This window comes from Coffea eugenioides, chromosome 2 (assembly GCF_003713205.1).
Source record: "Coffea eugenioides isolate CCC68of chromosome 2, Ceug_1.0, whole genome shotgun sequence".
In the NCBI taxonomy this organism is placed as follows: Eukaryota; Viridiplantae; Streptophyta; class Magnoliopsida; order Gentianales; family Rubiaceae; genus Coffea; species Coffea eugenioides.
The window spans coordinates 59,209,828-59,233,628 of record NC_040036.1 but is presented as its reverse complement, the minus strand read 5'-3'; the positions used below and the strand labels follow the sequence as shown (position 1 = coordinate 59,233,628).

The 23,801-nt window shown below is 35.0% G+C and overlaps 1 protein-coding gene and 1 pseudogene across 1 annotated transcript; both read right to left on the bottom strand.

Annotated features, from left to right (window-relative positions):
- LOC113759974 overlaps positions 1–14,808 on the bottom strand; it is an 86,609-nt pseudogene extending 71,801 nt beyond the window's left edge.
- A 274-nt stretch (positions 14,809–15,082) lies between these two features.
- LOC113759973 lies at positions 15,083–15,511 on the bottom strand. Its single transcript, XM_027302553.1, has one exon. The coding sequence runs from the start codon at positions 15,509–15,511 to the stop codon at positions 15,083–15,085; it is 429 nt and encodes a 142-aa protein (XP_027158354.1).
- Positions 15,512–23,801: the final 8,290 nt, after the last annotated feature.

Genomic DNA, 23,801 nt, shown 5'->3' with positions numbered 1-23,801 from the left:
AGAAGTTGTCAAAAATATAATGCATTTACCGCACTTGCGGGTCCCACGTCCAAAATACGCTTTTAATTTCTCAAATACTAACCGATACTAGAAAAATCATTTGAAAACTATATTTGCTCATAAACTTGATCTGGGGAATTTTTCTAATCAAGAAAATATAGAAAAGGCGGGTTTTAGAAAATTAGAAAATTTCCGGGTTCTCAAACTCTTTTTTTTTTCGGGGCGTCACAGAACCTCTTGAGGATATTGACAAAATGTATTGCAGGTTCAATGACTTGATCAAAGATCTCGAGGTGTTGGGCAAAGAGTATACCTTGGGAGAGAAGAACAGAAAAATTCTCAATGCATTGGGGAAAGAATGGAAAGTAAAGTGACTGCAATTGAGGAAGCTAAGGATTTAAATTCTGTGCCTATTGAATCTCTCATTAACTCACTAACCTCTTATGAGTTGAAACTGAAATCTAAAGTGCAGGAGGAAGAGGATGCTAGAGCAAAGAGAAATATTGCTCTAAAGACTACTCAAAGTGAAGATGATCCAGCTCACTTGGATGATGAAGACTCGGATGGTGATGATAATGATCTTGCTCTCATCACAAGAGGTTTCAAGAGAATCCTGAATAAAAGGAAGTTTAGAAAGGGAGGACCTAGCAATCAATTTCAAAATTATTCATCAAATGCAAGGAACAAAGGAAAACAAGAATTCAACAAGAAGCTAGTGGACAAATGCTATGAATGTGGACAGCCTGGACACTATGCAAACGAATGCCCCATGAAGAAAATGAAAGATGGGAAAGCTGATCGAAAGCCAAGATTCAACAACTTCCAGATTACTTGGAATGAATGCAACTCTGAAGGGGAAGTTGAAGAAGAGGAAGAATCAGCTCAAATGGCCTTCATGGCTATTGGAGATAATGAGGTAACTTCCATACACTCTCAATCTGAAAGTGATGATGAAGAAGATGATGATCTTGAATCCTTTGTTGAAAAGCTGCATAATGCCTTGAAGGAATCTTATGATAAAAACAAGCAGCTAAAACAGAAAATTACTTTTCTCATTCATGAAAATACAAGTCTTCTTCAACAAAATAAGCAACTAAAGATTGACAATGATTGTCTTGTAAGAGCCGGATTTAATGTTCAAAATGAGCTTGATAGAAAGACAAATATTTGTAGAATGCTGAAGGAAAGACATGGTGATTTGAAGAAAAGAATGGACAACTTGGATGAGACTTTGAAAGCAAGAAAACAAGATTTTCTCAAAAAGAACATGTCATCTACCTTTCTTACTGCTCATCAAAGAACATTAGCACGCAACAAAAATGCACATGGTTTCATTACATATAGAAGAAATGGATTGAGATATGTCAAACCAGTACATGTTAAGGACTCTTCCATTATGTGTGATTTTTGTTGTCAAAAAGGGCATTTGAAAGGAGATTGCTATGTGAAAAGAAATCTGAACAGAGGGATGAAATGCATGTGGTTAGTGAGATACAATGCTAACTATTGTGGACCCAAAAATTAAAAAGGGTACCAAACATTTTTCTCTTTTCAGGAAAAAGGCTCAATCAAGTCCAAATGGTTTATTGATAGCGGCTGCTCAAGGCATATGACCGGTGATCCCTCCTTGTTCATAAAGCTAAAATCAAAATCAAGTGGAAAGGTGACATTCGGTGATGATGTGAAAGCTAAGACAATTGGAATAGGTGATGTTGGTAAGAATGGTGAAACTTTTGTTCATAATGTGCTCTTAGTTGATAACTTAGGTTATAACTTGCTTAGTGTTAGTCAATTGTGTGATAAAGACTTGAATGTGTTGTTCAAAAAGCATGAATGCATTGTGCTTGATTCCAAATATAATGTTATGTTTAAAGGTAAGAGGTTTAACGACATATATATTGTGGTTCTTGATAAAATTGATTCTTCTAGCTTCAAATGTCTTAAAGCTTCAAATGAAGACCCTTGGTTGTGGCATAGGAGACTTTGTCATTTTAACATGGAATTACTAAAGGAAATTTCGAAAAAGGAGCTGGTTAGAGGCTTGCCTAAAATCAGTTTTGAAAAGGATAAAATTTGTGATGCATGTCAATTTGGAAAGCAAACAAAAGTTTCTTTTAAACCAAAGAAATGTGTATCTACTTCCAAACCTTTAGAACTCTTGCATCTTGACTTATTTGGTCCTACTCAAATCACTAGCTTGGGAGGTAAGAAATACTGCTTTGTGATTGTGGATGATTATTCTAGATATACTTGGGTGATATTTCTTGCTCATAAGGATGATGCCTTCAAAAATTTCACTTCATTGTTTGCTAAAGTACAAAATCTGCTTGGCTTAAAAATTGTTAGGATTAGAAGTGATAATGGAACGGAATTCAAGTATTGTGGTTTTCCAGATTTCTGTGATCATAATGGCATAACACATAAGTTTTCAATTGCAAGAACTCCACAACAAAATGGTGTTGTAGAAAGGAAAAATAGGACACTACAAGAGACTGCTAGAACTATGTTAAGTGAATGTAGTTTGCCAAAATACCTTTGGGCTGAAGCGGTAAACACTGCATGTTATGTGATGAACAGAATCCTTTTGAGACCCATTTTGAATAAAACATCTTATGAACTTATTTTTGATAAGAAACCTACGGTTGGATATTTCAAAGTCTTTGGTTGTAAATGTTTTATTTTAAATTTAAAGGAGCATCTTGGTAAGTTTGAGAAAAAATCTGACGAAGGAATATTTTTGGGATATTGTGAGAACAAAAGAGGATATAGAGTCTTTAATAGAAGGACTCTTGTGATTGAAGAAGCCATACACATAACATTTGATGAAACTAATGATGATAATTCCAAAAGTTCGTGTGAGGATGATGATGTAGGTGTTCGTGAAGGAATGGAAAAGCTGAAAATTGGTGATGAAGGAATATCTAAACCAGCAGCAATGGAAATGATGGATGAAGCTCATAATGATCAAGAAAAGGGTGATGAAGATGAGAATGATGATTCAGTCAAAGACCTTCCCAAGGCTTGGAAATTTAGCCAAAATCATCCAAAAGATCTTATTATTGGTGATCCATCCGAGAAGGTAAACACTCGTTCCTCATCTAAGAAATTGTTGAACAATTTTGCTTTAGTTTCTCTTTTTGAACCCAAAAACATCAATGATGCTTTAAAGGATGATAACTGGATTTTGGCTATGCAAGAGGAGCTTAATCAATTTGAGAGAAATAAAGTTTGGACACTTGTTGATAGACCTCAAAATCAACCTATCATTGGTACAAAGTGGATATTCAGAAATAAATTGGATGATAAAGGTGCTGTTGTAAGAAATAAAGCCAGATTAGTTGCTAAAGGATATGCACAAGAAGAAGGAATTGATTTTGATGAAACATTTGCTCCCGTAGCAAGATTAGAATCTATTAGAATGCTTCTTGCTTTTGCTTGTTTCAAGGGTTTCAAATTGTTTCAAATGGATGTGAAAAATGCCTTTTTAAATGGTTTTATTGATCAAGAAGTATATGTGGATCAACCCCCCGGTTTTGAAAATACAAAATTTCCAAGTCATGTGTTTAAACTATCTAAAGCATTATATGGTTTAAAACAGGCTCCAAGAGCTTGGTATGAAAGATTAAGTGGTTTCTTGATTGAAAATGGTTTCAAAAGAGGTATTGTGGACACCACACTTTTTACTAAGCAAGTGTTAAATGACCTTCTTATTGTGCAAATATATGTTGATGATATTATTTTTGGTGCTACTAATGAGTATCTATGCAAGGATTTTTCCACCACTATGCAAAGTGAATTTGAAATGAGTATGATGGGAGAATTAAATTTCTTCCTTGGACTTCAAATACATCAAGCCCTTGAGGGAATTTTTATAAATCAAGCAAAGTATACCAAGGAATTGCTGAAAAAGTTTGGCATGGAGGACTCAAAGCAAGTTGGAACTCCTATGTGCACTTCTACAAAACTTGACAAAGATGAAGAAGGTAATCATGTGGATGAAAAGCACTATAGAGGTATGATCGGAAGCTTACTCTATTTGACCGCAAGCAGACCTGATATTATGTTTGCTGTTTGCTTGTGTGCTAGATTTCAATCGTGTCCAAAAGAATCACATTTAAATGCTGTTAAAAGAATTTTTAGGTATTTGAAAGGTACATTAGATTATGGTATTTGGTATGCTAGATCTTGTGAATTTGCTTTATATGGATATTCGGATGCGGATTTTGGTGGTTGTCGTGTTGACAGAAAAAGTACTAGTGGAACTTGTCACTTTCTTGGTAACTGCTTAGTCTCTTGGTTTAGCAAAAAGCAAAATGCAATATCTTTGTCTACAACCGAAGCGGAATATATTGCCGCTAGTGCATGTTGTGCTCAACTTTTATGGATGAAGCATACTTTGAATGATTTTGGATTGTTATATGACTGCATGCCTATATTCTGTGATAACACTAGTGCTATTAATTTGACCAAAAATCCAATTCAACATTCTAGGACAAAGCATATAGATATAAAGCACCATTTTATTCGAGACCTTGTTCAAAAAGGTGAAATTTGTGTAAATTATGTTTGTTCTAAAGATCAATATGTTGATATTTTTACCAAAGCTTTGCCATTAGATCAGTTCACTCATCTAAGATCAAAATTGGGAATAATCGAAAAATCATCTTAAAATTTCTCAAAATCTTCGGACGTCCGAAAGAAGATGAACGGACGTCCGATAATGTTCTTCAGCTATTTTTTCCAGAAAACACCTGTTCGGACGAAGCTGTCGGACATACGACTTCGTTCGGCCGTCCGACAGTGCAACGGATCACTTTTTAAAACAACTTTCTCCCTCATTTGCTTCAAACTCTTTTTTCTTCTATTTCCTCTCGGACGAAAACTCTCTCATTTCTCACTCTCAAATTCATACCATTCTGACGCTCTCATTCCCAAATTGACTCAAGCAAAACTTTTCCTGATTGATTGCGATTCATTTCTCCTGATTATTTCATCGAATCGCACAATATTTCGTAAATTCCCAAATTTCCCTCAAAACCCTACTTTCTCATAACCGCTCTGTCAAATCTTGTTCAAGGATTTTTTGTCCCAAAATTTCTGTGCGACTCACTTCCCTACTACTGTGTGCATCATTTGCATCCTTCATTCCACACATTTCGCACAATGGTAAATCTAAGAGGAGGAAAGGTTACTGCCGGACGCAAGCATCCACTCAGGGATGAGGATGAGGATCTTCCTACGGTCAAACGCTCATCCAAACGCTTCAAAAGAGGAGCCATAAAGGGTCAAATGTCACGGCCTACTCCACAACCCACCTCTCAGCCTGCATCTGGACAGGGAACCTCTTCTCAACCGCCTCCAAAATCAGCCCCACTCCCTACATTTTTTGATGATGCTGCAAAAGACAAACACTCCTGGATATCCCAGAAAGGTGTCATCCCTCAACGAACTGTAAACTCTTCTGAATTTCGCCACATAGGTTTAGAATCTATTCTGAGTCTATTTGCTTTCCAGAAATGGTCACATCTCGTTTCTATGCCCAATGTCTATTATCCTGAAATGCTGCATCAATTTTTTGCCAATCTTAGGAAAGACACTGACCAAACTGAGATCATGTCCAGGGTTAATGGGGTAGACTTAATCTTTGATTCTGAAATTGTGAATTCCATTTTAAAAACTACTATTGAACCTGGATGCAAGGATAAAATTGCAAACTTCTTTTCCTATGAGGAGCACCCTGCTGCTGATAATCATTTTGATGGGGCTAAAATGTTGACTTATTTTAAAAGAAGTTTTTCCTCCCCTGCTGATGCTAAACTGAATGATCTTGCTCCTGTGAATCTAATTGCCTTTTCAATCATTTCAAACCTGCTTGTACCCACTGATGGTCATAGAACTGATGCAAACAAAATGGAGTTGTATCTCTTTTACTGTTTTCGAGAAAAAATTCGTATTGATTTTGGTTTTGTCATGTGCAAGTTTTTACTTCGCTATGCCACTGATTCTCGCAGAAAACTATCTTATGGAAAGTTTCTTCAAAAGATTTTTGAGTTTTACAAAGTCCCAATTCTAGGTGTTTGTCCCAAAGAAGCATCTTCTTATGCCTTTACCAAAGGATATTTTGAAAGGAAAAATCTTGTTTTTAAAGATAATCTGTGGGCTTATAAGGGGGCATCATCTAGTGATCAGAGGTCTAAGTCTGCACATGATCCTTCATCTGTTTCACTCACTCCCATTCATCCCAGGAAGCCTGCCACTAAGGCATCTTCCTCCTCCAATGATGAAGTGATTGAGCTCCTTCGTGAACTCAAACAACATGTTTTTCTTCTAGAACATGGTCTAATGCTCACCATGTCCTCTGAGCAACAAACAGCCTTCCTAGACAAAAAGAACCTTCTTTTTTCCCCACCTGTGGTTGAGGAAGTGTCCCATGACAAAGAGCCACACCCCACTGATCCCAGCTCATCAATTCCAGACCCTGGTTCATCAACTCCTGTGACTCCTCATGGCCCTTCCACAGCAGATAAAGGCAAGGCACCAGTTGAAGAGGCTGCTGAAGCTGATGATGAAACTGAAGAGGAGGACCTCTCCCAATATCAGCTCTCTCGAAGAACTCCTGGATCCACATAGTTCACCATTTAGGACATTTGCATTTTGTTTGTCTATTTCATGTGTTTGTGGTGGTCAACAATGGATATGTAGATGACTTCAACATTTGGTTTTGATTATGTTTATGTTTCTTTTGGTACTGTTTAATAGATGCTTAAGTATTTTGGAATGATGATTGTGTGGATGTAATGAAGTTTTTTGGTTTGCATTGATGAATGTGTGTGGATGAGATTGTTTGCCCTTTTGTGATGACAAAAAGGGGGAGATGACTTGATTGGTTGATGATTGATGATTGATGATGTTGGATTGATTAAATTTGGATTGGCTGATGGATTGAATTTGTAAAATATTGGTTTTTGGCTGCTTTATTGTCGTATTGTGGATAATTGTTTAATTCGGTTGGGCAGCCAAGTGAGGGGGAGCTTTTTCAAAATTTTTATGATTCACTAAGTAAGGGGGAGTTCTTATCTATTAAGAAAGAGGGAGTTTTTATTGCAATCATCAAATCTCATTTCAAACCTTTGTTTTGTCATCATCAAAAAGGGGGAGAATGTTATTCTTGGTTTTGATGATCACAAAGGTCTTTGAAATATTTATCTAACTCTCTTCAAATATAAGTGTTTTGCCTATCAAAGAATCAGGTACGAATATGTCATGAAATGAAAATCAACTAAAAGGAGAAGCAAAAACAGGACACCCATGTCGGACGTCCAATGGAATCTGTCGGACGTCCGAAAGGATGAAGAACATCAGGAAGGAGTTTCTGTCGGACGCACATCGATCGTGTCGGACGTCCTAAAAATTCCACAAAGTTTTGATGACTCTCTGCCAAGACTCTGTCGGACGCTCGCTAGGAAGCATCGGACGTCCTGAAGGATCGGACGCATGCTTCGGACGAACATCAATCTCATCGGACGTCCTAAAAATTCCTCGAAGATTTGATAACTCTCTGGACGGCGTTCGGACACTGAAGCTCGGACGATAAAATTCCATCGGACGTCTGAACAACAACTTGACTGTTTTTCGGATGATGGGTTCGGACGATGACTAAGCCGTCGGACGTCCGACAGCCCCAACGGCTAGCTGACTCTTCATATGCCTTCTATCCGTTGGAAGTATTAATGAAGCCCATCTTTGGTTCCCTTCAAATACAAACGACTCTGAATCAGATAGGAACTTTTGCACACTTTGTTTACAAGATCTCATGAGATATTTTAGCTAGAAAATAGTCTCCAAAGCTAGATTTGTTCTCCAAGTGGTGTGAATTTCTTGTGAGCTTTTCTCTTGTGGTTGAAAGTTTCATTAGTGTAGCTTTGTTGAGGGTTATCTGAGTGATTGTAAAACTTCTTAGCTTGACTAAGTGAGGCTTAGGGCAAGGAGGAAGTGCTCCCTCCATTGTACATCTAGTTGATCATCTTTCATCAAAGAGAAGTTGCTCAACCTAGTGATTGGTCTTCAAGTTTGAGGAAAGCTTGGTAGACAATCGGTTTGATATTCTATCTTATTCTTTTTGTTTAATAAAATTCTCATTGCTTATCTATACTTGTTTTTCGAATCAATATTGCTCTCTTCTTCTAATCTACTTGATTGATTATTACTAGAAAAGAAGGTAAATTTTTATTAAGCAAAAATTGCATAAATTTGATTAAGATTTTAATCAACCTAATTCACCCCCCCTCTTAGGTTGTCTTTGGGCCTTACATCCTTGTTCTACCTGTGGCCAAACTTAAATAATTTGTCGCTTTATCTAAGAGCCTAGTTATAGGTAAATGCTGAAACAATGCATAATCTTTCATCAATTTCTTTTAATTTATCACCCTAGGCATAGTTTAACCTTCACAGGTATGCGGTTAGTCGAAGATATTGAGCATAGTACTACCTTTTGTGATGCTATCTTCTAGTGTTTGCTACATAACCCTTCAACTATAGAGTTCTATTATGTATTGTAATTTCTGGTAGCCGAATATTTTGCTCCTTCAAGAATAACTCTTTGATAGTATTTACCTTCTACCTAACAAGTCTATAAGGGCTATAAGATAATGACTTACAGACTACTGGACTTGACCATCGTATTTTCCACTTAACTTTTACCATCATCCAATTTTCCTCTGTCTTTACAAATTTCAATTTAAGTCAATAAAATTGGAAAAGAATTTATTGATAACATCAAAAAATCTATGAGCGTAATGGAACCTCAACTTTCCTAAGATTAAATAAGAGCAAAACTCCAACCATCCAATACAATTAATAGCTTAGCAATCATACAAGTAAACCTACAACTCATCCACTACTATCCATTCAACTACTTAAGTCATAATTTGGAAGCTACAACTTCACGCATGCCTTTATATGCTTCCAGAACATATTATCAAGTATACTATTATGAAATAAAACATTTTCCCCTATGCTAACAAATGAGGACATTCCCCAGTTTACCATCTATCATAAACCCATGCTGAGACTGTAGGTCTAATCATCTCAGCCCCCAATCCTTTCAACTGCATGAATCACTACTGAACTCTTAAACTTAAAGGCTCCACTATATTGCAAAACTTCCAACATCCTTTACACAACCTATGGGTACTAAAACACTCTAATACACATGCGAGCACTAAAAACTTGCAAAAGTAATGCCATGAATTGACAACTCTAAAGGTCATCATTCCTCTAGTGAATTACATCAGTCCATAAAAAAGGAAGTTTCCTTTTCCTAATTTTCCAATAAAGAGTCTCACTTTCAGCAATTCGAGCCGCTCTTTCCCCTTCTTGATAATTATTTTTGGTGCCATATAAATCCCAAGTCAGTCCAATGATGTATCTCTCACTTATCCATTGATAACAACAAACCTCCAAATAATTTTTAATGATTTCCTATCTTTGTGTATCAAGCTGCCCCAAAAAAAAGACAACCAAAGCAAATTAAAAAAAACAAAAATAATAATCACAAAAATAGATAAAGAAAAGCAAAAACTACTCCCAAAATTTTAAAAAAGGTAAATTTAAAAAATTATCATAATTAACGGGGTTTGAATTGTCAAAGTTGTCAGTAAAATAGGGCACTAATTCAACAGCTGCATCACGAAGATGGAGAGGAAGCAATAGCAGCATAAATGACTCAGCATCGAAGCTCATGCGATGATGCCATGTCTAGTACGCCACGTTGCCGGATCGAGCAGCTTGGGACTCCGGAGAAATTTCACTGACGAACGCAATCAACTTCTCGATCACACGAATAACAGTGGAGACAACAGGAGACAGGTGGCAGGGATCGGAGAGCTTGTGAGATTTGATGGATTTAGAAAGGGAAACAACAAAGTATAGGAAGCTAGCCAAAGTAGAAGATAAGTGGAGCTGGATGATGTCGTTTTGGTTGGAGATTATCTGGGGTTTGGAAGCTGTAGGGAGGTTGCAGCAGGACCACCTTTTGGGACTGTGGGACTGGAGTTGTTCGCATGATGGCTTCTTTAGTGTTGGTTCATAGGGAGATTGGCTGGCAAGAAGAGAATGGGGTTGTAGGTTGGGCCGCCGCAGTTTATGCAAGTGGTAGTGGAAGGAAATGGTGATGGGGGAAATGGCTATGGGCTGTGGTTGAGGTAGCGGTTGCTTTTCGACCATGGTGGAGCAAAATAATTTTTTTTCCAAACGATAACAATTTTCATTAATCCTCAAAAAAGATTACAAAGGTTGAGCAACTGCTCTTACATCTTTCTTGGCTAATCTCACTAACTAAGATGGAAAAGACCCTTTCCAATCTACTTCAGTAATCAATCAATTGAATGGCAAATTTTGCCAAGTGATGACTCACAAAGTTCCCTTCCCTTTTGACAAAAGAGAAGTAACATTCACCAAATATGTTCCTCAGCTTAAGTATGTCTTCTAAGATTATTCCAATCTTTAGATCATCCCTGCTTCCTCCCTTGATTTTTTCCACCACTCCCTTGAAATCTGATTGAACTTCAATCCTCCTCTACCCCATCATTTCAGCTTTAATAAGTGCTATTCGAATTGCATTAGCTTTTTCTACCATGGCTTCACCATTTCTTTCTACACTTCCAGCCCAAGCACTCAGGATCCCTCCATCTTCCTGCCTTGCAGTCACTCCCCATCCTGCTCTATATTTTGCTGTGTTTAAGGCTGCATTCACATTCAATTTAACAATCCCCTTTGTTGGAGGCAACCACTCTGTTGGTTCCTCCTACTGCTCCCTTTCTTCTATCTTAACCTCTTTATCTGTTTGTTGAGCTGAATCATATTCATTCCACTCATTAACTACCTTTAGCACTGTTCTCCCTTGGCATGCTTCCTCTCTGTTAAACTGAGTTAGATTCCTAGACTTCCATATTTGCCATAGTATACTCACTACAAGGCAAATATGTTCCCTTCCTGCACCTCTCTCCTTTGCCTCCATTAGATTGTTCCACCATAGCCAAAAGCTTTTCCTGAACTCCAGTAGTCCATCCCACTGTATTGGAGAAGCTTTCCAAATCAGCTCTGCATGTTTACAAAAGAAAAACATATGCTCTAGAGTTTCAAGTTGCTCCCCACAGCAAGCACATAATTCAGATCCTCTTCCAATTCTTCTTTTAATCACTTCATTTCCTGGTAATATATTTTACAGACTTTTCCATATAAAGTGCTTGAGTTTGTGTTTCATGTTTAGACTCCATAAAAATTTCCACACACCAGTTCCTACTCATTTCTGCTACTCCTCTCTTGTTGTACCATTGCTCCTTTTATGACGACTGGAAAATTCGCTCATATTTTCTTAAAAATTTCCTCTTATTTTGATTAAATTACTTTATAATATCTTTACTACTCATTTTCTCCCTCAATAGTTGTAATAAATAATAGAATTAAGAGTTTTACCCTTAGTTTTATAGTTAGGGTAAATTAGGATTTTCGCATATTTTGGTAGTGTGATTAATTGTGGAGGTGTGTGTACTAAATTTGGTGGTTAAGAGTGAGTTTTAGATGAGAGGAAGTGTGTGATTAGAAGTGCTAATAATAAACTAGTGAACCATAAGTAAAAACACAAGTATGCGCGAGTTAAGGAAAATCAGCTTGAGCCGCCGTGCACCGTTTGCTACCGATTGAGTATACCACTGGAACACTATTTTATTACCTTAATCTCCTTGCTTTTATTTCAGCTAATCACCCCTAAAATATCCTATAAAACAGCCACCATTTTTGACCAAAGGAAAGGAAAGAAAAGAAAACAAAGAAGGGAAATCTTGGCTTGACAAGTGCCAAGGATTCAAGCAACCTTTGACCTAAAACATTTCCTTTCTACTTATCTTTCATTTGAGCTAAATTTCCTTCATTCTTTCTTGCTTGGTGGCCAAAACTAAGAGAGGAAAAAAGAGAGAAAAACAACTTCAACTCCAACCTTGATTCTTCCTTGTTGAGTTGTAATCACACAAACCAAACCGATTAAACTTACCTCTTGGTGTTTAGGAAGCTAGGAAAGGTGAAAGTCTTGGGAGAAAGAGCTTGGTTCTTCACTTAGAAACAAGTATTGTAAGGTATAAGATGATCCACTTCCTTTTCTCTTGGTTAATCTTGCTAAGTTTGGTATAGAAGCTTTTAATCTTGGCTTGCTATGGTTGATTGTTTAGTTCTTGATGGTGTAGTGGAATGTTTAGCTAGGGTTTGCATTTTTCAGCTTTGATTATTGTTGTATACCTAGTAAATAATGTTATTAAGCTAGGATATGAAATTGATGAAGTGATTAATAGATTGATGTTACTTTTTAGAGTTAAAAGTTGAATTTCCAGCATTTGGTAAGGAATTTCAGTTCTACCCTGTTTTTGGACTCAACTTAGGCTGCGAATTTCTCCATGTTTTAGACTGAATCAGCTTTTGGACAAAACATAAAAGTTATAAAGATTTGAGTTAACTTTCTACCTGAATATTTTCAGATCAATTGGATCATTTTAGCTTATGTTTTGGCCAAAGAACTCCTGACTGCACAAACACTCTAATTTTCCTGACCTGTTTTTTATGTGTTTCTGACCATCCATTTTTTACCCTGAAAATGCGAGAACTGGGTGTCGATGTTTTCATGGGAAATGTAGGTCTATGTCTTAGCTTCGAAATTCCATAAAATTTATCTCAATCCGATATACTTAGCTATAGTTATGACCAAAACATCGAAGGATAACAAATCTGCCATTTATAAGTTCTTCTTTAAACTGGTTTCCAGCTTTGGTCCATGGTGATAAGTTATTATTTGGTTTGTTTAGTTGGTTTTGAGGCCTTGAATAGATGTATGTAGTTGGTTATCACTTGTGATTGGATTGGAGGTTTGTTGGCTTGTGAATCCAAGTTGTACTTGGATGGGAAAATGGATAAATACAAAGGGCATGCTGCATAAATTTTCGCTCAAGGGTTAGGCGAGTGAACTTGAAACTTGTGTGACAACTCGAGTTGAAGCAAACTTAGTTTGTTTATGGTATTCGAGTTTTCTTTAATAAGAGGTACATAAGTTGAACATTTTGCCGAAACTTGTACCCTTTAAAAGGTAAAAGTAGCGACCCTTAAAAATACGATTTTCTCGATTTTTCATACCAAGTGTGACTTCCAAAGTATAAATCACTGCTTTATCGAAACTAAAAGAGCGAGCATGAATTTTCAAGAGTTTGAGAAGCCATATGACTACTACTTAAACAAGTTTTATTTACTTGATTTTCTTGAAACGAAACTCTTATGTTTCGAACCCTAATGGATTTTAAACTCTTAAATGATATTTTATCGCAGATTTGGACTCCAACCAAGGAGTTGTACCTGAGCGTGATTTTGACAAGCACTAAATTTTTGGTGAGTACTTCTAAATACATGATTGAACTTGATACTTGATTTAAATTCTTTATCAACGTGATCGGATAAGATTTGCTTGGTTTGGTTGGGCAAGGGTGTACTTTATCGCACTTGCCCTAATGTGATATATACTTGTTTATTTGTTGCAATTGACTTGATATACTTGTGTATGATGTGTGTACTCTCTGGAATTCCAAAAACCATGTGGCTAGTTACTCGAGTCGAGGCGGCAAGGGCTTGGTCGATAGGTAACGAATCCTGAGTCTCTTGTTTTGTCGAGTGGAGTGTTATCTTCTCGACTAATCGGTATGCTCGAGTATTACCACCCGTGTTTGTTGAGGATTTTGGGCCCGGTAGGGGGTTTGAATGGTGGACGGAGATTGTAGTTAAGTGGTGCTCTACTGGACTGGTTACTTTACTTGAAAGTTGACGGAGTGTCAACTACTACTTGATCAAGCTCTGGTGAAGCAACGGGAATTTGACTATTGAGAGTCATTCGTATACTTATACTTTGAAATGATTATTACTTGTCGTGTTATTGTTTCTTTTTATGAACTTTTACACTCGCTCATTTTAAGAGTTCAAGTTTTACATATGGCCAACTTGCTACTTGGGTCTGCATGAAGTTTTGGAATCTCACTGAGTTTTAGCTCACTCTATTCCGTTAAATTTGTTTTCCTTACAGGGGGTACGAGTGAGGGTGTGAGACTGGTACAGGCTAGCATAGTCTAGTTTTTGAATTTTTGTGATTGTACTCGTGCTAGTGCTCTATTCGGATTGAATGTATCTGGAATTCATATCTTTTGTTATATTTGAGATTGTATGAATGTTTGGAATAGAAATGAATGTACATATATGTTCCAAATTTGGGAACTGTTATTCCATTTACACTTGAGGTTGGGAACTATTTTATTTGAAGTGAGTGAGTGAGTCCTGGCGAGAGTTGGGCAGGCGGTCTGCTAAACTCTGGGGTACGCCCTAGGGGAAGATGGGGTCGTCACACCTTTTCTCTCTTTTTGCATCTCTTTTGCTCTTCACTGAATACTCTCTAGTTGTGGTGTAAGGCCGTATAAGTCCATCCTTTCCTCCATATAAACTAATGGGAGTGGCCAGAATCCTTTTACAATCCTCTGCATTAAAAGTTCCCTGCATTACTGTTTTATTGCATTCACCATTCTGTATTATTTCCTGCACCATTTTTATTTGACAATCTAGTGGCCTTGCAGATATTATCTTACCGTGACCCTTGTCTAAAAGCCATCTATCCTTCCATATGTTAACTGCACGTCCGTCCCCTAATCTTTTCCTAGCACATTTTTCCAACACCTCCCTTGCACTGAGCATACTCTTCCACATCCAAGAATCAGCATTTCTAGTTTTCATTGTCCATATAGATTTCCTTTGAAATAATTTCCTCTCAGAATGTTATTGATCATCAAATTTGGCTTGGTTATCACTCTCCACAACTGTTTTGCTAACATGGCTTTATTAAACTCTTGCAAATCTCTAAACCCCAATCCGCCCTTACCCTTCACCTCAGTCAATTTCTGCTACCCCATCCAATGTGTTCTTCTTTCATCATCCTTACTTTCCCACCAAAATTTAGCCATATCTCTTCTTATGTCTTTACACAGTCCAATTGGTAATCTGCAACAATTCATAGCATAGTTTGGTATGCTTTCAACAACACCTCTTTACCAGCTTGGCTTAGCAGTTTTTCCTTCCATCCATTGATTCTACTATTCACTTTTTCTCTTATATATTTGAAAACATGTTTCTTAGATCTCCCAATTATCATAGGAAGCACCAAGTATTTACTCTGCCTCACTTGTTTCATTCCTCCCAACGCATTCAGAATCTTCTCAATGCTGCTCTCTTCCGTGTTCTTGCTAAATAGCACAAATGATTTCTCTGTGTTTATACGTTGTCCTGATTCCTCTCCATATATCTCTAGCAGCTGTTTGACCTTACCTGCTTCTTCTTTAGATGCTCTACAGAAGATTAATGTGTCATATGCAAAAAAGAGATGTGACAAAGTAGGACTTTCAGGAGCAATTTTTAATCCTGATATCCTGTGTTCCCTCATGGCATTATTTAGTAGACTAGATAAACCTTCAAAAACCAGGAGAAATTCCTAATTTTATGATGAAATTTAAAATTTTTCTACAAATGGGGCTTTTTGTATGTAGCATTCCATCAAGTGATGATCGCATTTGCAAAATGCGAGCTCACTAAGTTCACATTTTGCAGATGCGATTTATCATTGAATTTCTGAGTTGCAAAAACCCAAAAAAAAAAAATTGCTTCAATCACATTTGTCAAATGTGAGGTCCAGTACCTCGCATTTAACATATGCAAGGTTTGAAACCTTTTAGTTTTTTAATATTAATAAATTCATGCTCAAACATTTTTGTTTATTTTTTTTTATAAATTCAAGTAAACCATTTTTGTTTTTCTTTTGAGTGTGGATTTTGCTTTTTATATTGTAAAATTACAAAGATTGAACTTTTAGGTTATTATCCATTGATCTTGAATTTCACATTAGCTAAACACTAATATTACCTGATCCCATAATTGGATTCGTACCTGTTGTAAATCTTTTTTAAATTCAACCACTTCCCGTGCTATCTAAGTATGCCTATTGCTAAGCAATTTATTGAATTAGTTAATTATCATATTAGCATTTGGTATAAAAATAACATTTTTCTTTGACAAAATTTACAATATTATCTAGTCAATTAATAAGATAGAAGTAATGTGTCTACTATATTATACTACATTGATAATAGAGTTAAAATTTTACTAAGATATGAGTACTAGATATATATTAACAATAGTTGATGTGTAGTTGATGTAGAATTAGTTGTCCTAAGGCTTACTTCAAATATCTTAAAAATCTAATAGTAACTATGAAATATTAATTGGGTTGGTATTTGTTATTGGTTAGATTAGTGATATTAGGGATCGTACGAGTTAATAGATTATGTATAACAATTAAGCACTATTAATGCTAAAAAGATTAGATAGAATATGTTGAGGTTTTTAAAAAAGAGCTATCCAATATTATTTAGCATCATCATTAAAGTGTACAACTATAACATGTGCCGAGGATCATGAAAGGCATTCCACCAGTTTTACCAATTAACTAAAGCAAGCAGTGCATCTTGAGCTTTTAAAGGCGTTGTCTAGGCTCATATCTAAACAAGAGATGATTAATTCTTCACCACAGATGCTTGATTTAGATGTTTCATTGTGAATATCAATGAAACAACTTTGCAATATTTATGTACACCTAACAACAATGCCTTGATCAATTTCCTGATTGTGCAGTGAAAGATTTCAAGTTTGCCCATAAATACTTAGTTATTAGAGTTTGATTTGTGATGCACTACATTGATTTATAATATTCAAGTTTGGTTTGCGATGCACTACGTTGATCCATAAAGTTACATAAACCATCTTATAATTTTGGCATTGACACAAGGGAAACTAGTTTGTAGTACATAAACTGGTTTGTGATGCACGACATTGATCCGTTGCTAGTAGGGTTCAAACTTTAGAAGATTGCTGCTATAATTCTACGTCACAACCTCACTCCATACAAGCCTACAACGAATTTCATAAAAATCAAGAAATAGAAAGGGCAATAAATTAGAAGGAAATAGAACAATTACAGGAAATAACCAAAAGAAAACTGAAGCTTATCAATCGATCTCCAAGATAAAAGACTAACATTACACAAATCTCCATCCATCATGTAAATAATCTCATTGTTATGTGCAAGAGAAGGGATTCAAATTGATAGATAAAATTGTTACAACTGCTTAATTACTCCAAAACTTGCTTTACACTTGCTTTAAAAAGTAACCACCTGCTATTAACTACAAGAGGTGAGCTTCTTACTTCAAGTACCACATGGGTTATCATAATTCTAAATCATCATCAACATCCTCCTTTCACCAAGTCGCAAGTTATCCCTGTACCATGATGAATTCTTCCATGAGCTTTACTATTTGTTCATGATGTCCATCTGCTTTTTGTCGCGCCCCATTTTTAAAGAAGAATAAATGAATAATAAATTTAGAAAAAAGGGTTTTTGGTTAATTTTTGAGTGAAAAATGAGTTTTTTACTTTCAGAAAAATGAATAAAGAAATGAATTTTGATTTAATTTTGATTAAAAAATGATTTTTTGATTTTTAGGAAATAAAGAAAGAAATGGGGGCCTAAATGGGACTAAAAATGCGACGGTTTTGACCTAAAATAATAGTTTAAAAAGGGTTTTTAATGAAAAATAGGAGTCACCACTTGGTATTGAGTTAAGGTGTACCAAGTCACTTAAAAATGAATTTTTAAAGAAAAAGTAGAAAAAAAACCCTTTTTAAATGACTCCAAATCTTCGAAAATCAGAGAAAAGGGGTTGGGAGTCGCATTTGAAGAAAGGAAAGACAAGGATAATAATCCAAGGCACCCTTTCAACCAACCAAGGCTAGTTGCGTGATTTAGTAAAAAATCTTCTTATTTTAATCTAAGAATTTATCACATTTGGATGTCACTATATGGATGCAAACATAGACCTAGTGTATCGGGGGGGTCGGAATATCTCTTCAAAACTTAATTGGTGCCAATCACATTAATTGTGATGCCTAAGAGTGATTCTTCGAAGAGGTCATGAATATGCAAAAAATATGAGACTCGAAGAAAAGAAAATAATAAGATACAAATATACATGACCTAAAGGAATGCATCATAACAGGTGCGGGGAACTAAGATTCGTGACTTCAATTTTCCCTTTTATAGAGGGAATACGAGTGTACTAAGGTTAGAAAGCCAAACTCGTCCATATCCCATATTTGAGGAGTATTTCCTATCTAATCAAACAAATGATCTAATCTAGTTCTAATTCTTAAATGAAATGCAAATCTAATGTCATGATTCACACACAGGGGTAAGGAATATACATATAGGGGAAATACGGGATAATAGATGTACATATAGGAGCATATGGGATAAGGGATATACGTATAAGGAGGAAATGTCATGCGAAATGATAAAAATCCTAAAAGGTGAAAAATATGCATGAAAATGTAGTGATTGTGTCACACAAAGATGGTCTAATGCGTGAACGGTCCCTAAGGGTCTAGCGTTGGACTAGCCCATGTCTATAAGTTCTCACTAGCATTGGACTAGCGAGAAATCGAAACAAAGGACCACAACTAGCGTTGGACTAGTGTGGTGACGTCATGCATTTATTACAATCAAATAAATTATATAAAACATAATAAAGCGAATAAACACATAAATCACATAAAACACATCGCACATAAGCATGGTATTTAGATGCAAGACCCTAATAAAGCGAGTAACACATAACACACAAGCATGCAAAACACATAAAGCAAATAAAGCGAATAAAGCCCTAACTATTATATTTGGGGGCCCTAACTACAATCTAAAGGGGTGGAAGGAATAAAATAAAATAAAATATCTAACTATTACATCTTGGCATTTAAATGCCTCTCAAATGATTAAAAACTAAATTAAAATAAATATATAAAATCAAAACAATTAAAATGACTAAATAAATAAATGAAATAAAAACATTTAAAAGACATGCAATTACACACATAAAAGTCACATAGGGGTACATAGGGTCAAATAAAATCAAAATGAAGGAGTAGAGTGTACCTCCCTTGAATTGGTTGTCTAATGAAAGGCAATTTTCTTATTTACCCTCCAAAACAATAAAATGGTCAAGACATCACTTTAATTAAAAAATAATCACAAGAAATAGAAAATAAACCCGAAATTGAATCAATTAAAGCATTCAAATAAAAGTAAACAACTCATATTTGACAAATTAAAACAAACAAGGATCCAATTGAAAGAATTAAAGAATTTTAAGGAATCAAATCATTATTATTACAAACATTAGGTTTAAGATGAAACCTACCAAAGCCAAATGCTAAAATTCACGAAAAATGAATAAAATGCCATTTTCTATAATTAAATGACAAAATTGCCCAAAATTCCACTAAAATTCAAATCAAAACTATAAGTTTAGAAAAAGTTATTAAACCTTCAAATTCATCCTAAAACTCATTAAAAAATCTATCTAAGAATCACGTTAAGATATGTTAAAGAAAAATGGCATGTTAAGGGGACAAAATTGATTAAGTTATCCAATTAGTTGGGTCATAGTAGCATTAGACAAAAACAACAGGGAGCAAAGTGCAATTTTGATAACATTTTCATGCATGCATCGAATAAGCATTTCTCTCATTTCTGGTTTCCTTTCCTGAAAAATTTCTAAAATTATGATGATTTTTAAAAAAATTCTACAAAGGGGGTATTTTGTGTACTGGTTTCTGTTTTTAGGATCTTCGCATTCATCAAATGCGAGTTCCTTGAGCTCGCATTTGCTGAATGCGAACTCTCCTTCAATTTTCTACCACCGAAATTAAAAAAAAAAATCAAAAAACAAAAGCTGACCTCGCATTTCAGAAATGCGAGGTGCATGACCTCGCATTTCACAAATGCGAGGTATATGTATCTCGCATTTCTGAAATGCGAGGTCATGTACCTCGCATCAAACCACAAAGCCTCCGTTGTCCAGTGGGCGCTGCAAGCTGCAATTTTACACTTATGATTATTGCTAGTGATCAGTATTCACAATGTACCTATGTTGTTTGCTTTCCAACAACAGGATTCTAGATTTTGCCTAAAAAATTTTCTTTTTGCTTCAGTTGTAATGCCATTTTCTCTTGCTTTATGATTTCATTGCAAATTTCTACAAATTTTACTACTTAAGGCTCTAAATTCATCACAACTGGAAAAAAAAAGATTCCATAATATTGACATCAATAGTTGATAATAATTTGGGGGAATAAATCTTAACCAATCTAGCAAGCTTTTTGGTTGGACTTTATCTTGCATCCGATAAATACGAATTCCTAGAAAAATTGCATAAAAAAATTCAAATATTTTTTAAATTACTTTTTAAATTTGTGTATTTGTTAAATTCATTCTTAATAATTTACCATAAACTCTTTGTTGTTAAAAAATATATGTAGCTGATATTGTAAAGTGTATTAATCTAGTACGTCAACAATTTTTGCAAAGTGTATTAATCTAGTAATTCAATAATTAAAGTATCTATAAACTAATTGAGAATTCGTAGTTAGTCAACTACTTATATTAAAAGTAACTTATTATATACCACATAAAAAGAAAAGTTAGCAATTATTATTTACAGTGAAATAAATAATAAGAATGAACAAGAATAGTATTTTATTTTTTTGTTATTGATACTACTAATAATTGATTAATCAATTTCTCTAATTTGCTATTATGTAGTGGAAAAGTTAAATTTCTTAAATGACATTTATAATACATTTATAAATATATATTAATATTATTTATAAATGTATAATTCATATTATTTGTAATTTAAAATTTTTATTGTTTAAATATTTATATACATTTATGTGTTTGTAATAAATTTATAAATATTTATAAATAAATATATTTATATACTTATATAAAAATACAAAAATATATTATATTGTATATAATACATAATATAAATATAATATAAATGTATTAATTGTATAAATTAAAAATGAATATTATATAAATGTATAAATTAATATATTATAAATACATATATTAAATTTATGTATAAATGTATTAATATAATTAATATAAATGTATAATTAATATTATGTATATTAATATAAATGCATAAATGTATTATATTATACATAATACATAATATTAATGTATATTATAAATATACATAAATGTTAATATAAATGCATACAAATGTATAATTACATAAATACGTATACATAAATGTATAATATATATTATATATATGTTAAATATATAATATTTAAATAAATGTATAATTACATATTTATATTATATTTAATTTATACAAATATATAATATTTATACAAATATATTATAAATATATAAAAATATAGTTTGTAGGGGTTATTTGCATTAACCCTTTATGAAATGATTATTACGTGATTATTTATAACTTAGATTTGCTTAGATTATTTATAACTTAGATTTGCTTATTTGTTTATTGTAATTTATTGTGATTAATATACATACATATATACATTTACTTTTTATTTTTGGAAAAAATTTGACAGAGTCTCCCCTTAAAAGTGGCCTAAACTCCCTGCCAGCAAATCCAAAATAGACAACATTTAATCTGAACAATAAGTCCTACATTGAAATAACAATATATTGACATGTCAACTGTGTTAGACTTGTAACATATGCGTAGCACATTAGCTACAAAAGATTAATCTAAAAACAAAGATTATAGCCTGTGACTAATTTCCGTGTTCATTTCGCTCCACTCGGCTTGTGTTTTGACCACCACTCAATGCCTCCAATCTGTCTTCGATCGCAGACAATCGCCCCTCGACTGCATGTACTCTCCCATCCAACCGATCAACCACTTCACGCATTGCACGCATCTCAGTGATCACAGCTCCAATCATGTCTTGAATTGTTCGCCCATTTGTAGCCTGAGAAGACCCTGCATCAGTTGTGGCCTGCCTGTTTTCACCCTCTTCTTGTTGTTCTTCCTCACCCAATTCCGTTTCATCGCGATAGGCAATTCGGTCCATTGTGGCTTGGTTCACTATTGCTGATGCAGTGTTGTACGATTCGCCAATCAAATTTACACCGAAGTGCTCAAAGATACGCGTTAGTGTCCTAGCATAGGGTAGTGCTTTCTTAGCCCCCTTAAACCCTGCAGTTCTTGACATGGCACCGAGTATGATTGTGGATATCGGAATCCCTGATACATTGCCTAAACCAGCCTCTAATTTGTCTAGGAAATACACATCCATTACCCGGACTTCATTCTTGCTGCTTGAAGCCGGCAGAATGTTGTGGTTCAACAAATATACCAATAAACTGTGCCGGAGCGTAAGACTCTTAGTGGGAATAGGTGCTGATTCCATTCTTGAGTCCCCCGTGACAGGATCCACTATGGTTTTAAAAGAACTAAAGCTATTGGTATACTTAGGGAGAGTGACCTCGAATTGCCATGTTGGATCCCCTCGGACTATGTACTTTCCATGTTCAAACACGGGACCCTCGTCATCACCTCTTAAAATCTCGGACAGAGTCTATCTCGTTAGAGTTATATGTACCCCTTTCACATAACTCTGTAGTTCTACAGAATTGACAAACCCTTTATTCGAGATGTTAGCATAGAATTGCCGCACCAAATTTGGGTAATACCGTCGAGGTAGATTCAACATACAGTCCCACCCCATTGTTGCAAACTGTTCTCGAAAGTGAAATTTCCAATCAAAGACAGGATCAAGGTCCACTTCAACTAGAACTGTATTATTAGCACGAACGAGATACCAATCTTGATTTTCAACTGAAGTGAACCTACTAACATGATAGGCTGCACTGGTGGGGCCTGCACTGGTGCTAGCAGTGCTGTTTTGGTCCCGACTCCTCTTTCGTGTGCCTCTTTTTGCATTCCTAGGTGGCATTGTCAACTGACTCAAGTTTGCAACGTTGCTTCGTTGACCAAAACTGATTAAATCAAACAACACCTAATTAATCTCCTCAAAAGGTTTTCGATTGTGACCCACGGACAAAAGGTTTTCGATCTAATGGAAGTAAAAGGGCTTTCAGAAACAGGAGGTCACGGAATGATTTAGTAGCCCTGCTCTAGCAAGGGACTTATATTATTTCATATGTGGACTAGCATTTGAGCTTCTGTCAAATACACTAATGGTGGATTGTAGAAAAGATTATTTGAAGAATTTAAACCAAAAAGACAGAAACCAGATATGTATAAACATTTGGTCACTGTAGACATAAGCAGAAAAAGCTTTGGCCAAAGAAAGAAAAAAACCTTGCTGTACAGAAAATAAAATTCTGTTTCATTATAGAATCTTTGTGTCACTGCACTTTGGTTAATAAAGTTTTTTAATTATAGGATTAAGTGTTTACCTATAATAGCACATCTATTGAAAGACTGGCAACTATGATAAATGGTAGTATGAGATTATTATTGAAAGAGTCATGGTTATTATATCTATGTTAACCTGTTATATTAACCTGACAAGACAAACAATAAGATTTGTTCAACAATTGAGAAACATCTTTTGGAAGCTTCTGTCAAATTCTCACTTCACTTCACCAAGTAATCAAACGTGCCAAAAATTCATCCCATTTCGCCAAATGGAAGTACTTGAATTAGAGTTAAACTTTCTACATGCTTCAATATCAAATTATAATACAACTCCACAATGACGTGGTTATGAATTACTAAATTAAGTGACACAAGGGACCATATGATAGGCTGTCCAACTTAAAGTCCGACGAC